The 15,661-nt window shown below is 35.9% G+C and overlaps 1 protein-coding gene across 1 annotated transcript in view; it reads left to right on the forward strand.

Annotated features, from left to right (window-relative positions):
- The first annotated feature begins 5,391 nt into the window (after positions 1–5,391).
- MS3_00009185 (uncharacterized protein) overlaps positions 5,392–15,661 on the forward strand; it is a 72,408-nt gene continuing 62,138 nt past the window's right edge. The window contains exons 1-4 of the mRNA XM_051217518.1: positions 5,392–5,683; positions 5,725–5,853; positions 10,389–10,633; positions 13,773–13,986. Coding sequence (XP_051072996.1) covers positions 5,575–5,683; positions 5,725–5,853; positions 10,389–10,633; positions 13,773–13,986 — 697 coding nt within the window. The 5' untranslated portion in view covers positions 5,392–5,574. The remainder of the gene's footprint in view (positions 5,684–5,724; positions 5,854–10,388; positions 10,634–13,772; positions 13,987–15,661) is intronic.

Below are 15,661 nucleotides of genomic sequence, written 5' to 3' on the forward strand. Positions count from 1 at the left end.
GGAAGATGATGAGGATGTTAATATTGTGGCACACTTCCTCACATTCATTGGGAGAGAAGCGTACAGCTTATTAAAAACTTTGGCATATCCAGAAAAACCTATCTCACTCCCTTATGCAACTCTTAAAAAGCTATTATTAAGTCATGTAAGATGCACCAGTTTTGAATGCCGTGAAAGGGCGAAGTTTCATAAGATGGTTCGTCAAAATGACCAAAAGGCTCGGGAATTCATCCTTGAATTACAGAAACAAGCTGCCAAGTGTAATTTCGGTGATCAACTTCATGTGCAACTGAGAGATCGATTAACTGCAGGAATTAATATACCGAGTTTGGAAAGAGAGCTGTTAAAAATGCCAAACTGTTCCTTTCAAGATGCTAGAACTGCATGTATTAACTACGAAGCAGTCAATGAACTTGATATCCAGTCGATGAAGATTTCTAATACTTAGCTTAGTCGTCGTGATGAACTACAGTCTCAGGGTCAATCAAACTTGCGTTCATTTAACAGTGATTCCTATTCTCGTGTAAAGATGAAAGGTGTTTCAACAAGGAATTACAAAGCAAATCACAAAGGTGAGACGAAATTTGGTAAATGTTTATCATGTGGAAAGTTTCATGCTCGCAATTCATGTGTATTTCGTAATGCTAAATGTTTTAGATGTGGTAAGGTAGGACACATTCAGTCAGTATGCAAAGCTACTGTCCATTTTGCTTCAAGCTGTACTAGATCTTGAAATTTAAGTTTCAATAATTCGGATGTCTTTAATGATCATTTATCTTTATCAACGATTTTAAAAGACAGTGCAGAGTCATATGGCAGTTCAGAGTTGGATGAAATCGAGAATTCTTGTGAGACAGCAGTTCCTTATCAACCGATTTATCATAATTCTCATGCTGTTGTACCAGGTAAGACTTTTCCTAATGATTCACATATTTCTCATGAAATTCCTTGCAATTCTGAAGAAAATATGTTAAATGAACCTAATCATGATCGGAAACCTGATGTGGTTTGGATAGATGCTGGTTTTTCTAACGATCCTACGCTCTGCAATGACAGTCCAAATGAATTTCATAAGAATATTTCAGAAGAATCAAATCCTAATGTCGTATCATATATTACCTCTCCTCATAATGCATTTGATCCTTGTGAAAAACCTGCTCAATGCGAAGCACGAGTACTAAGTGACCTCGAGTTTGATTACATTTCGGATGATTTCATATCAACTGCTGTTTACCCTTATCACAAAAACAGTTCTAATGTTTACTCTAAACAATGTGAGAAATATGTTTTAAATGAAGCCACATTATTCATAACTTGGGGATATAAAGATCCAACATTATTTCGTGGGGAAGGATAGGATTGAAAAATCTATGGTTCAAATTCTAGATATTAATGATTTCAGTACAAAACCGATATGCTGATTGTATACAATTCCAGGTGAGTCTGTTCCGATTTCGTTTGTTAATTCCAATACTAATGAGCACTTTCTAGATACTACAAAGTTTTTATCTTATACAATGTCGGACAGACTCAGGATGAACTTAACAAGAAGACGTACAACCGATTACAAACACTTATACTCCTATTTAAGCTGTGGTGGATGTGGTGTTTGTATTAACTAATTATTCTATTGTACTTGTTGAATGCTTGATTTCGAATTTTAAATACAGCACATTCGCTTGTGCTTGTGTCGTAGTTCTTAATTCAGTTGCGTTAATTCTGGGATTCCTAGTTAATAACACAATTCAAATAATTCAATACATTATAGTATTCGATAATTTTCTAAGCTTTTAATAATCAATACATATAACACAGACTCGTAGATCACCAACATGGATGACCGGTCTCTGATGATTCGGTTTCTTCGCTATCTAAGTTTCAAAGGCGTCGAAGTCACACTTCACGGTTAGTACTTAACTTCGATCAACCTTTCTTCGTATCCTAGTACTATGACTCCTTTGGAGACGTACAACACAAACGGCGTTATTACGGAAATATGGTGGTAATTGTAGGTGTAAGAGACGGAGAAAGACCACTCCCTCAATGGCCATTTCATAGCGTGTAATCAGATGACGCACTTTGGTTGTCCTTCACCTTGACTAGGATCGGTAGACTGTTCGATATTTGGTGACCGGACTATCAGGTGATTTGGATAAAGCCCAGTGTCATTTCACTGAACTTGGAGATTAATACATGAACAGTGAGCACTATTGAGTAACTTTATATTTTTAATTGGTTTTAATATAAAAAAGCCTGTGGTGGCCGACATTCGATATAATTCTTAAATTTCGTATACTGCCCGTCCTGATAACCTTTACTTGACAACGCTCAACGGTATTAAAATCAGAAGACGAATATGAAGTGTTGATTATGTTTATTATTGCACCGCACATAGATCCGCACAATTGCAAGCACACAAAGCAAGAATGATATGCAAGTGTCAAAGAACAAGCAAGCGAGTAAGTCCATGAACATCATTAATACATATGTGTATTTGGGACATTGAATGTGTTATCAAATCATTTTGGCGACTAACACTAAAGCTAGCAGAATGAATATGTGCGTAGGCGGTAAGCAGTGCTCAACCATCGACACAATCCAACAGCCATCAACAATCAATAATAACAATGGTAGGAGAATATATCACTCATTGAACGTCTTTCGGACTGTCTACAAGCGCGATTAAGCAGACAACCGATAATTATCATTCTCGTCCACACTGGAGGGTCCATTTCGAATGTTCTGTGTGTGAAAATCCCTCCATGTAGGCAATTGCAGTTGATTCCTATTGATTCCTTTAGTTGTACATTTTGTTAGTCTATTTCATTGCATTTGAGTTGGCAACATTTGCATTTTATTATAGTTTTTATTTCTCTTACGCCTTCACTGAGTTTCGATGTTTCTTCCTGATCTGCATTTATGTTGTCTCACTTGATGCTTAGTCTTGACGGCAGCCAATATTGGTTTATTCCTCCTTTTCATTGTGCTGTTTGTATTGACTGAAATTGTGCATTTTCGAACGTGAATTGAAGCACCCCTCCAGAATTGGAAACACTCTGTGTTATAAAGCAGTCAAATATTATCTTTTGAACAAATCGGTGCGTGCTCTATCCAGACAGGATGGGATAACACTTGTTCGTTGCGATTGGTAATTTTCTCATATCCTTTATCAACTTACTCATTTATTGTAATTTAGATTTGATTGATTGAACAATTATTGGTTGGATAGCTGGGTAGTCATATTTGATTAGGTAACAGTGTACGTTAAAATTTATGATGAATTTTGTAACCGCCATTTTACCCAATCACTTTGTTTTAGTTTCAACTGGGTAAGGCTGCATATTCAGCCCACCTGGACAGTTATTTTTCAGTCCAAACCTTAATTTGGATCCTACACACACATCACCACCCCTGCGATGTTTGATCGTATGACTTCACATTTGGATCTATTTGAAAAAATCTCGCTCGATTCCGTTCTCTTGATAACCTACGGCTGGCTTCCGATTTCCGCTCATGTTTTCTCATTTCAACGTAAGGTGTGGGTGGTAGATAATTAAAGGTATCATATATTTCCATTAGCAAAGGTTTAGCTAGAGATGACTCACCTAAATTTTCTCTATCTCACAGTTAAGTTGTGTGTCTGATAATTAGTGTATTTTCAACCATGATTTCATACGATAACATCCAACAACTTTTTTATACACCCAAATATCCATAATGGCTTTCCTGACCGGAAATTACATGCATAAACGAAGTTTCGAATCTTCGGGTAATTCTCTTTCTTATTTTTTGTAATCCGTTCTTTCTGTCTTTCGGGTTCAAAACATCAAAAATGTCCTAATTGGTCGGCAAAACATTATTTCGGCTAGTGGTTTCCGGTCTTAACAATTTGAAGTGAGTTTAATTCTGTAAGAGATTGGGAACTATTGCAGGGCCTCTTCCACTTTATTTTCACGTTCCGACTTGAAAAAAGCTTGCTTAAGAATATCAACAAATTTCTTAGCTTGCCCAGTTAACTGAGGGGGGTACGGCGGAGTTCTAGTATGTTAGATCACATTTTCTTTGCAAAACTACGTAAACTCTGGCGACGTAAGTCGCGTTCCGTTATTTGAAACCAAAACACTAGGTGTTCCAAACCTACCAAATAGTAGTCTGAAGTGTCAAAGTGTTTCAGATGTAGACGGTCTTCGCATAACATAGATTTCAGGCCATTTGGAGTATAAATTTACCACCACCAAAAAAAATTGTCCGTGTATTGGTTCAGCATAATTGATGTGTACTCGAATCCAAGGCTTGTTCGTTTCTGTTCATGGCTGGGATTCTACTTTCGGTGGATCGTTTGCACCTTCGGCACATCAACAACATCTCAATACGCGTTCATTCACATCCTTATCCGTGAATGACCAGTAGACATAACTATGCATAATTGCCATCATTCTGTTCATTCCCGGATGACCAATACGAAACGTTTTAAGCACAAACAACTGCAGAGATTTAGGTGCGAAAACACGATTGCCATACATCAAACGATTATCGTAAATCCATATAGACTCACGACTCAGAAACCAATCGTGAAACTCCCAATCAACGTTATCCTGTTCCCGACCCTAATAATAACTCCTCGTATTCTATTGAGTAGAGGATCTAGAGCCGATTTTACGTACTTCGGTTCTTTTTTATGAACAGTTTGTGGAGACTCACATTTTTGAAGGGAACGTGATTGGTATGATCGAAACAATTATTATTGTAACCTACTGTACCAGTGATTGTTTCACTGTACCTGTTTGCTTAGGTGTAACAAAAAAACACCCTTGCGTTGTTTGGGACCTTGCAAGAATTCTCGTACGCTCATTAGTCTCGCTTGTAGATTTTGGAACGATGTGGATATTATTTCGATACCATGAGATCGCCAACAAATAAATCTTAGCTTAAACTTTCAACTGCTTTCTGGTATTTGGTCTACGGAGGGGTCTAATCTGGTAACTGGCACGTAATCTATGTGTAGTGGTGATCATAGTCAACCGCAACTGGACTCCAACTACCAAGTATTCTCAAGATATTAATCTGTAAGCATATACTGCAATGGATCTCTCTCACAAACGTACACTTCAGTACACACATAGAACACTATTCGACACCATGAGGGGAAGTGGTTTCTGGCATTTTTTGGCAAACAGAATTTCGGGTAAAGTTTGTGGTGGTCCAAGAACACTTGAGTGATGGGCGTGAACCTCTACAGAGGTCTAATTTGGGTTTCCAAATTTCTGAATTTCGAGTGTTCATTAATTTCCATTAGGCCTACGGCATGATAGAGCAGCTATTTCCTAAAAAATATTCTGTGAGTGTCCAGTTCCAAATAAAATATATGCTCATCTGAACTGGATTCAGTCAATCCTACTCGACGAGGATTAGCGGAATTTCTGAGAGTTTGAAACAGAAAAATCATTTAAGTGTCGTTTTAATAATGCCAGTATAGTATGGACTCTAGTTTCTGAACGAAAAAGAACTCACCATACAATGGTCCTTTTTTCTATGGATACTGGGTCAACGTGAACATCATTACATTGTCTTTGAATGTTCTCATCCTTCAACAGTTGCTGGGTACGCTACATTAAGTGTACGCGGGAACTACGACGGAGTAGGATGAAGTGTCGTTTGACGTTCTTAAATTTACTTCACTTATGTAAGTAATACAAATGACTTATAACACACAACTTTGCGCAGTAACATTCGTGCAATGTGAACTGTTTTGGAATTTCCCACGTAATTCAAGGGAAGTTTTTCATGCGTATGTGAATGAAAAAGCACATACTATACAAGTATTTCCGTCAATTCAAGTTAAACTAACTAATGGTACGTTTAAACACAAACTTTAAGCTTTTATATTTAATTCCGTATCGAGACTTTCAATCGACGTTTCAGAAGCTAACCAAATTTTTATTTAACGCTAGCATTTATTTTCAAATAATGTAGTATTTAGTGTTCGTTCGACTAATTTATTCGTAGTCATCGAATTCTGAATGTTATTCTGTGCGCGAATTTGAGCCACCAGAATAGAACATGGTATCATGTTGAAATTAAATAACTACAAGCTTGAATTAGAAAAAGATTTGTTTAGAAGTCATACGGAATATGGTGATGAGTAACTCATCCTTTACATCATATTATAAACTGTCTTCCAACTGTGAGACTGGATGTGTCCAAAGTCTGGAGGTTTGTTATTCATTTCAACAAAATAATAAAATACCCTCAGGTGATCATTAAAAAGCACTGTACAATGTGCACATCCATCAACGCTTAAATGAATGCGAAAAAGTAGAAAAGTAGAAAAAAACCTATCAATAAATTCATCTTGCTGAATACCAACTTTCTATCATATACATATGTGCTCCTTTTGTTTATCCTATCGCCTTCTCGCCTTATAAATCTCACTCTTTGCACTGACTGAAAACTTAAAATTTTCAACTAATGTGTTTGTTCCTTGAATCTGCTTTCGATTTTCATTTATTTTTCGATAAGTAGCGCAAGTTGGTTGCTGAGAATATTTTCTGCAGTGTTATAAAAGCGACTAGTCAAGTAAAATGTATCAATGAAATTAGCTTATTTTACATCATGTCATGGCTGTAAAGTATTACCCCAAGTGTCTCATCGTATGTAATATTTAGAAATAATATCTCGCCTATTCACCAGGATCAACCATATAGTAAACTTTGTAATTTTGGCTCATGAAGGTGTAGCGTGGCGTCGAGTCGAAATTGACTATGAACACCGCTACCAAGAAACACGTGCCATGTTAATCAGAAGGCGAAGGTTGGACGTAACCAAATAAATCCATAAAATCTCCGAGAAGCCAAATATCAGAGGACAGTTAATGGACCAAATCGAGATGTATTCGCTGGCGATCTCGTGGCATCGAAAGGATACCGAGATCGTGCCAGAATACAAGCTTGGTTACAGAACGTAACCGAATTCGCGCGAAGTTACAATCAAAGGTGTAAGTAAAAGAGTGGAAGCACAAAATAGCTGTCATTAGCACAGTCAAACAAAAGCACACTAAAACAAACACTGGTACAGTTGGTTATAATAATAATAATTGTTTTTATTAAACCAGTCGTGCTCTCGTGATAAATGTGAGTCACTACAAAGGTATTTAGGCTGCAAACAGTAAATATACCGCATTTCGTCTCAGTAGAGCGCAAACGTTAAAAAATCTTTGATTTGCGCAGAAATTGGTCAGAAATCTGACAGAAAAATGCAGTTCAACTTGTGGCGATTTTATTTATTCGTTTGGCATCAGCGCAAACTTACCGATGTTAAAATCTCTGAGTAATTTAGTGGTCACTTAATTAGCGATGGGGTTTTCATTACAGATTTGGTTATTTCTCAATCTGTTCTTCATAGACCTAGTCGATGCAAAAAGCATTTAAAATTTCTTCGTTCATATGTGGAAAGAAAAAGGCCTTGTAGCTTGTAAAATATGAATGAAAGACTAATAACTTCAAATACGGAACATTAAAATTTAACATAACTACATACTTTTTGAACTCATCTTTTATCAATTAATCTTCTAAACTCACAGCAATGCATCTTCTTTGTGTAATTTCGGACTTATATCAGGAAGCATGACCTCATGGTGACAGGTTGTTACGTGCAAAGTAATGAGTAAAACCTGCTCAATTTTGATTTTGAGCCACACATTAGATGACCGAACTGTGTTTGTTTTCTTACTTGCGCTTTTTTAAAATAAATCCATAAGTGTCGCTAAATGTAAACGGTCTAAATCATTATTGTTTTAGTTATTTATACTGCTTATTGACGTTAGCTTGTTAACTACTGAAAGTCAGTGGGCAGTGAACAACTGTTTTCTCCCACCTCAAGGCTTCGGAAACATCCTGTCAGGACCCCTCCAAAATTGAACCTCTAGGCCTTTCAGTCACATGGCATTAATGAACATACGTATTTATTAATGGCCATTTTTGGGTTTTGAGTAACCTTTACAAACGACGCATCTAAAATATATTATTATATCTTAATTAGTTGCACCTCATCTTTGGTTGGTTTAACTTGATAACCTCTGATATTTGACACTTAGAAATTTTTATTTTTCAACATAAGACTCAGTTCACTCATAAATAGTTCTATTACATCATCATTCTTTTGCTTTAACCAAATGTGTATAGCTGTAAAACTAATCACTCATTTTGAAATAATGACTGAATCCATAACCTCATCACTGTTTGGATTATAACAATAACCTAGAACATGTTAAAATAGTTCAGGGTTTATGAGGACATATCGTCTTTGCATTTTTATAAGGCATTTAAACTCGATTTCAAGCATTGAAATATGATATAATTTAAATTCTGATCCAAGATATTGAATACTTTTTTCATAAGATAGGTAAATGCTATCAAACATGGTAGACTGAATAACTATCTCTTCCTACTTTGATAATTATAACCGTATTGAACGTAGATGCCAATATACGGATAGAAATTAGTTAAGAAATTGATGAAACAAATCGATAGCTGTTCTGTTTTGCAGTGAGATTTTCTATTAGCACATCCAGTGCCATCCTATCATGGGAAGTAGACGTAACCTCCAAACCTCTCACGGTACGTGTTACTTCTGGAATATTTAATCAGTATCTTATAATTCACATTTCAAACCTGATTTGAATCTACAGAATGATAATTATTCAACACTTCAATATTGGAAATTTCAAACCTTTTACTACAAATCATCCTTCAGTCATATTCTTTATCCTCAGTCTTTCTGATTATCTCTAATACTTCTGTTATTATGACTCGTTTTGTAATTTGATATCTCTGTGACAACGGGTGTGACAACCTGAACTAGCTCACGTCATTTTCAAGTCCAACATCGGTTATGACTAAATTATTTAGCCACATGAATTATCATGGAAAATTCAACGTACAGGAAGTAAAGCCGAACAAAATACCACAAGTCAATTCACTACGCATATTTTCCTCTTAATTTTTGTCTTCTAATTTTTGTTCTTTCTCCCATTTTTTTAGCTACACACGTACCTAAATATCCCGTAGATATCTTTGTTTTCCTTGATTATTGTAACAAGTAGTTAGTAACTTTGAAGCGATATAGCTAACAATCCATTTTTGCATTTGTTATCTGAATTTTCTCATTAATGTTTAGGACTGCAATTGAACAGTCTCTTATTGACATACGGGCATTCTTTACGAATTGCCTCGATATCGTCTAAATCACATGCAGTGGAATCGAGGATATGCGTTTATTCCGATTTGGGACCGGTCACCTCGGTGTACCTATATCTCACAGCTGATGTTAACTCAGGGACTCCATTACAGTATTGTTTACTTCAAACGCCATGACGTTATTCACTTAGCTACTGAGTCCAGACCCCGTTGCATAAGCTAGTGGCTATCTGGACTCAGTAACTAAGTGAATAACGTTATGACGTTTGAAGTGGACGGTACTGGGCTGGAGTTTCTGAGTGAACATCAACTGTGGGATATAGGTACACACAGGTGACCACTCCCAAACAGGAATAAACTTGCGTCCTCGATTCTACTGCTAACCACCACCATCTTTGCTTATAATAGCCCACCGTTGTTCTCAGTGGCATATGTGCATTCACTCTATGTCATTCTCTAAAACCTGAGTTCCAAAATCTCCTACCTTTCTTCCTATTTCTATACTTAGTCTTTTCTATGGCTACTGATATCGTTACTATTTCTACTATGTGATTTGTTTAAAAATAATTTTATCTCACTGTTGTAATGGGATGTAACAACTTGCAAATAAGTCAGGTTCTGCGATTCATATGACTGACTAGCCAATTTTCTTTATTTATGTTTCTACAAATAACAGAACGATGATAATATACTCTTCTTTAAAGTATTTTAGATTTCTAAATGCACCCCTTTATTTAAAATTCCTCTTTACTAAAAATCGGAAGGCTATGCGCATCACAGTACAGGTTAATATTACTTCTTTAAAACTCTACACAAATGGTAAAAGCAATAAAATTTTTAACATAATAAAAACCAAATAAACTAGCTTCTTGCTATCTACATATATTGACCTGTAGATAATTTGATAGTTATAACTTGGGTTTATCTTAATTCCATCTCTACGCAAAATATTGTGTACTCAGTTTCAGTGAATATTTCTTATCTGTTAAATAGCGCTATGATACAGATACTTGTATTGAATTAGATGGATTGGGGTCTTAACCTGTGATTAGTTAGTTGAAAATTGTGACTGTCTTGTTTTATTACTCAATGTTTTATCTCAATTCCATGTGAAAAACTATAACCATCATTTTATAAATTTCAAGAACGAATATGTGAACTGTGTTAACTATTTTTTATTTTTACAATAAATAGATTCAAAACTATGTTCCATCTCATTACTATCATCTGGCAGAAATAGTGTCCCTAACTTTATTCATGGTAATGTTTTAAACCAAGAGAAAGGATATGGTTATTTAACTTTCAATGAAACATCATATCGTCATGCTAAAAGTTTTGGTAGTTTAGAAGCTAGAACAGGATTTTATCATCTGAAAATAATAGCTGAAGACTGTTCTCATCCAACAAAGTCGACAAAATCTTGGCCAATTACATTTGAAGTGAGCGGTTCTTTAAGTTTAATTTTATAAATGCTCATGAATGTATTTTCAAATTCAATGTTAGTAGATTTTTTTTACTGAGAAATAAGGTACATGACGACAAGTGATGTAACGTTGCATAGCTTTATGCATGGATAAAATTCATGGAAAGTTGCGTAAGCCAAATAGTTCTGTTTCTAATCGAATCCTTTTCCAGGTTTACTTCCGTATATATTATAAGTGTGTATCTATGTCCATATATTTATCTAACGAGGATGATTGATGAGTTAACGATAAGAGCTACTGAGTTCCTACAATTACTCATAATTGTAGCCGAATAGTAAATCGATGGAGGTAAAAACAGAATAATGTAGGGAGCATGTAAAAACAAAAATATTTCAATAAATGGAACTATTTTAACCTTGTCAAAAAACCAATTTAGTGTTACGTAATGGTAACATGTGAAGCATAAATACGAAAAGACTTTGTTCAAGTTTGACTGCATGATCTGAATCAAGCATTTATTATACGCAGCAATGAATAGTGACTAGCAGTGGAATCCAAAATGCACTCTCCGTCCTACTTGGGACTCGTTAGCTAGATGAACCTGCATCTTAGATTGAGCATTAACTCTGGGATGCAGGTACATCCAGATGACCAGTCTCAAATAGGAGTAAACGCATATCCTGGATTTCAATGCTATCCACCATCCATGTTTTCTTATAATGCTTTTAATTTAAGACAGTAATCGAGGCAACCCGTACAGGATCCCTCAATGTCAATAACTTACTTACGCCTGTTACTCCTCGTGAAGGAGCATAGGCCGCTCACCAGCATTCTCCATCCAACCCTGTCCTGGACAATCCTTTCCAGCTCCTTCCAGTTCCTATTGATCCTTTCAATGCTTCAGCTGGTATATTGTCGGGTCCTGCTGCTTTCCCGCTCTTGATTTGTCTGATGGCCATTCTGATTTCTGTCGTTGGTGGATTGACATCTATAGGAAGATCTGTGCATAACATTGGATAATTTTCATTGTGATGCCCTCCTTCTTTGTTTTGAATGATGCTTTGATGATTCTGGATCCGTGAGATTCCCATCATACAAGTTCATTTCGTGCTACTTTGGACAGCATTAGAGCAACTCCCTGAGTGTGCGGAGCATTTTCCTCTTCATGACCGGAGTATAGCAGCATCTCTCGTATTTAGCCTTCGTTATCCAGCTTGGGTCCAATGGGTTTCGCTGATTCTCAGTACTGCCAAGTTGTATCTCCTCACTTCCGTTGCTACTTGACTGGTCTTCCCGGTCTCCCACATTGTTCGAACGTTCCATGTACCTATAAAAATTTTTGCTCTGGTTGTTAGAAGGGGCATCGGCCTCGTGGCTTCCGAAGGAACTCGGCTTTCACCATGAAGCGTCATAATTGTTCTAGTTGAAGACCTTCTAACTCCCAGGGCAGAGTTAAAATGGTTTGAATTATTTTTTCTGGTTAGCGTTTTTTTAGCGTGTTATTTTTCTACGGGATGGGGTCGCTAACCCCATGCCCAACCCTTCTCCTTTACCCGGGCTTGGGACCGGCAGTAACTCTGGAAGAGCTACAGGCGGAGTTATATGTAAATAAGAGATTGATCAATTTCAGTCCTAAACATCAATGCAATATTCATAAAACCAATACAAAAATGAATTTAACATTGTTTCGGTAAGTAGCATTAGAATCCTGTTCAACTTACAACTAGTTGATAGTATGTTGTTTGATATGTGCTTTTTTCCTGGTAGCTTTATAAAGCGACATATACTCATATAGTATATGAGCTTGAATCTAATAATCATTCATGATTATCCACTCTCTTTAGAGCTCCAGCTGTATGAAGACATTATATCTGAGTTTTAAAGTTTTTACATATTAAATGACCCACCTTAGATAACGCATAGAATGAAAATCTTTCTACACCAGAAAAAGACTTAGGTCAACTCTTGTGTGAACCGCTAGGTTGTGACCATATAGATGGGAAAATTCTTATGTTTTGGATTTGCTACCGTGTACAATCGTGCTAATACATTTCTCACGACGTTTAATTTTTTTTAAAAAGAAAAACAACTGTCTTGCTAAGTTTTCGGACTGACAGAATCTATTCAGTAGTTAGAGATATGTTCATCAGCTAAATTTTACTTTCTAAACAATTTATTCACATATCTTTGATCATCTCTTACACATTATCAATCATGTTTGATTCGATAATCTTATATAAATTGGGCATTGAGTCGATTGTTTATAATACGAAAACAATATATTTGTAATATTTTAATGAATGAAAATTGAATTTCGAACTCTTTGAGACTTAGGGTAACTCAATTTTACGGAGGATAAGTAACCTATCTAAATTAACAGAATTTTAGACAATGCAGAGGGACAAATCAAAATGCTTAATACAGTCGTGTATATTGAACAATTTTTCCATTGTTACTGTGAACAACATCATTAGCACAAACTTTAGGTAAAAGTGAGCTATTCGAGCTACTCCACTTATGACTGATAGCTTGTGTTGTCTACCTTGATTTTGATTGGTTATTGTCGATGTACCTGTTCTGGAGAACAGTGAAAGTTTTACAAATAAAATCTTCCGCTCAAAATCATCAAAGTAAGCCTCAAATTTTGTTCATTATCTAGAAAAATGGTGTATTTGCAATGTAAAAGAGTAGAGCTAATTTGTGTGTTAATTGTGTGCTGTTTAAACAGGTTGAGTGTGTTTACTTAGAAAACTAGTTTGAATTGGTTGGATAGTTAAACGTTCCTTTTTATTGACCACAATGGTGTTTAGCAACATATCTAAAGCTTCAGTCACTTGCTTTTATTTTTGGCTGGAACAACTTTTATGAATTGTTTTGATATTGTCAGTATCGATTTGATGGATCCTGGGAATACAATTTACTACTGCTACTGATTTATAACTCATAGATTTTTAAGTTTCGTAGAATTGTTCGCAAGTTTTTTTTATAAAGTTTAGATGTTTCTTAAGAGGATTTATGATTTCTTGAAAAAACTCCCCAACATCTATGACATCACTATCGATACAGTTCAGTGCATGAATGAGGGTATCTTTTCCTTTATTCAAACTAAAACATAAACACATATATTCCTTATAATATACTGTTTACATTTTAGCATATTCAATCTGATTTACCAATTTGGTCTAAAACAAAATATGCATTTGAAATAGATTCATTACATAGACCAGGTCATGAAGTTGGTAAAGTGATAGCATACACATCAGCTATAAATATGACAGAAAATGATAATTTTTTATACGGTGATGATACCGGTATGTGCGCCTATACAATACAAGATCCAAGTTATTCATTCGCAATTGATGGGCACGGTAAGTGTACATTGAGTTGTTTCAAAAGAAATGTTTTCTGTTTTGTTTAATAATTACTATCTCTATGACCTACTTCAATTAAGTTACTGAAATAAAGTTGATTTTATTCCACGAAACGTGGCAATTAATAACATTTGGTAAATCCAATATAACCCTTGCCGGTTGAATCGATTATCCTTTTTGTAGTATTTCATAAGATGATGTCTTCAGTTAAACTAAGCAGTGTAGACAATTTCAGACTACTTGGTTTAGGTCCGTATGATTATCATTAATAATGGATAGAGACTCTTGATGAAATAAGTTTGAACTAATAATGATTACCCAGGTGCATTCACTTTTCATTTCAAAATGCTCATACTTTTTTATTCCGCAAATCGGATCTTCCAGATTCATATTCTCTATGTTTAAGGTTTTGTTTTTTTACCATCCCTGATATTAATGTTTCGGTATTCATGTTTATAATTCAATATCACTGTGCCCATAATTTGTAACAGCTTGGATCGATGCACACATGTACACCATGTTCTTATTTGGATACGACTATAATTATCGTCAATCAATTCATTTCTGTAAAATATGATACATTTGTTTGAACAGTAATTTGCTTCTTTGCTGCGTTCAATCGTTCCTTTCGTCTATTTTATGGAGAGACTATAATTTATGGACGAACCAATCAGGTGTAGAGTTTAGCGCGAAATTCATTCACCCATTTGTCTAAATAGAGTTTTGATATTATAGCTAACGTCAGTTCGTGATGAAAACACTAAATTTAATTTTTAAACTTAATCATCAACCGTAAATCATAATTTTAATTCCTCACACAGGTTCATTATTCTCATTTGGTCATGATTATTAAGTGGACACTCTCAAGGTCAATCTAACGTCTAGAGAAAACCAGGCTGGTTGTCGACCTGGATGTGGTTGTATAGACCAGATATTCACACTAATTCAGGTCCTAGAATATAGACACAGATTCAGACACCCCAATATCGTAGTATTTATCGACCTTAAGGCAACGTTTCATTCTGATGGTCTTAAAATCCTATGGCATTTCGTCACTGAAAGTAGTACCAAAGAAGTACATTAACCTTATAAAGGTTCTCTACTCGAATACAAATGGTCGACTGAGAGCTTATGGCGAACTGTGATCAGAATTGATTACCTCAGGCGGTGTTCGTCATGGCTGTCCACTCTCTCCATTCTTGTTCGACTTTGTCGTTGACGTGCTTATAGAGATAAAAAATTTCCTCATCTAAATTTCCAGGGGTTGAACTTCTACCGGGAGATTCACTTGTTGAATTATAATATGCCGATGACATAGTTCTATTTGGTGAAGACGCTGACAAAATACAGAATCTTCTGACCACTCTAAGCAACAATGCAAGCATGTTTGGGATGCGATTCTCCTGCTCGAAATACAAAATATTGCTTCAGAATAGAGTTGCATCAAGACCCAAACCAATGGTATGGAGTGAAGTATTTGAGCGTGCTGACCGCTCCACTTATCTTAGGAGTCTCGCCAGCCCTTGTGGTCTGGTGTGTGACGAAATCTCAGCAGGAATGCAGAAGGCTCGACTAGCTTTTGTCAACTTGCGTCATTTATGGCGTAGGCGAGATATCCGTCTACCAACCAAGGGATGGGTTTACTGCACAGCAGTTCGTTCGGTCCTATTTT

This window comes from Schistosoma haematobium, chromosome 1, assembly GCF_000699445.3.
Source record: "Schistosoma haematobium chromosome 1, whole genome shotgun sequence".
Lineage (NCBI taxonomy): Eukaryota > Metazoa > Platyhelminthes > Trematoda > Strigeidida > Schistosomatidae > Schistosoma > Schistosoma haematobium.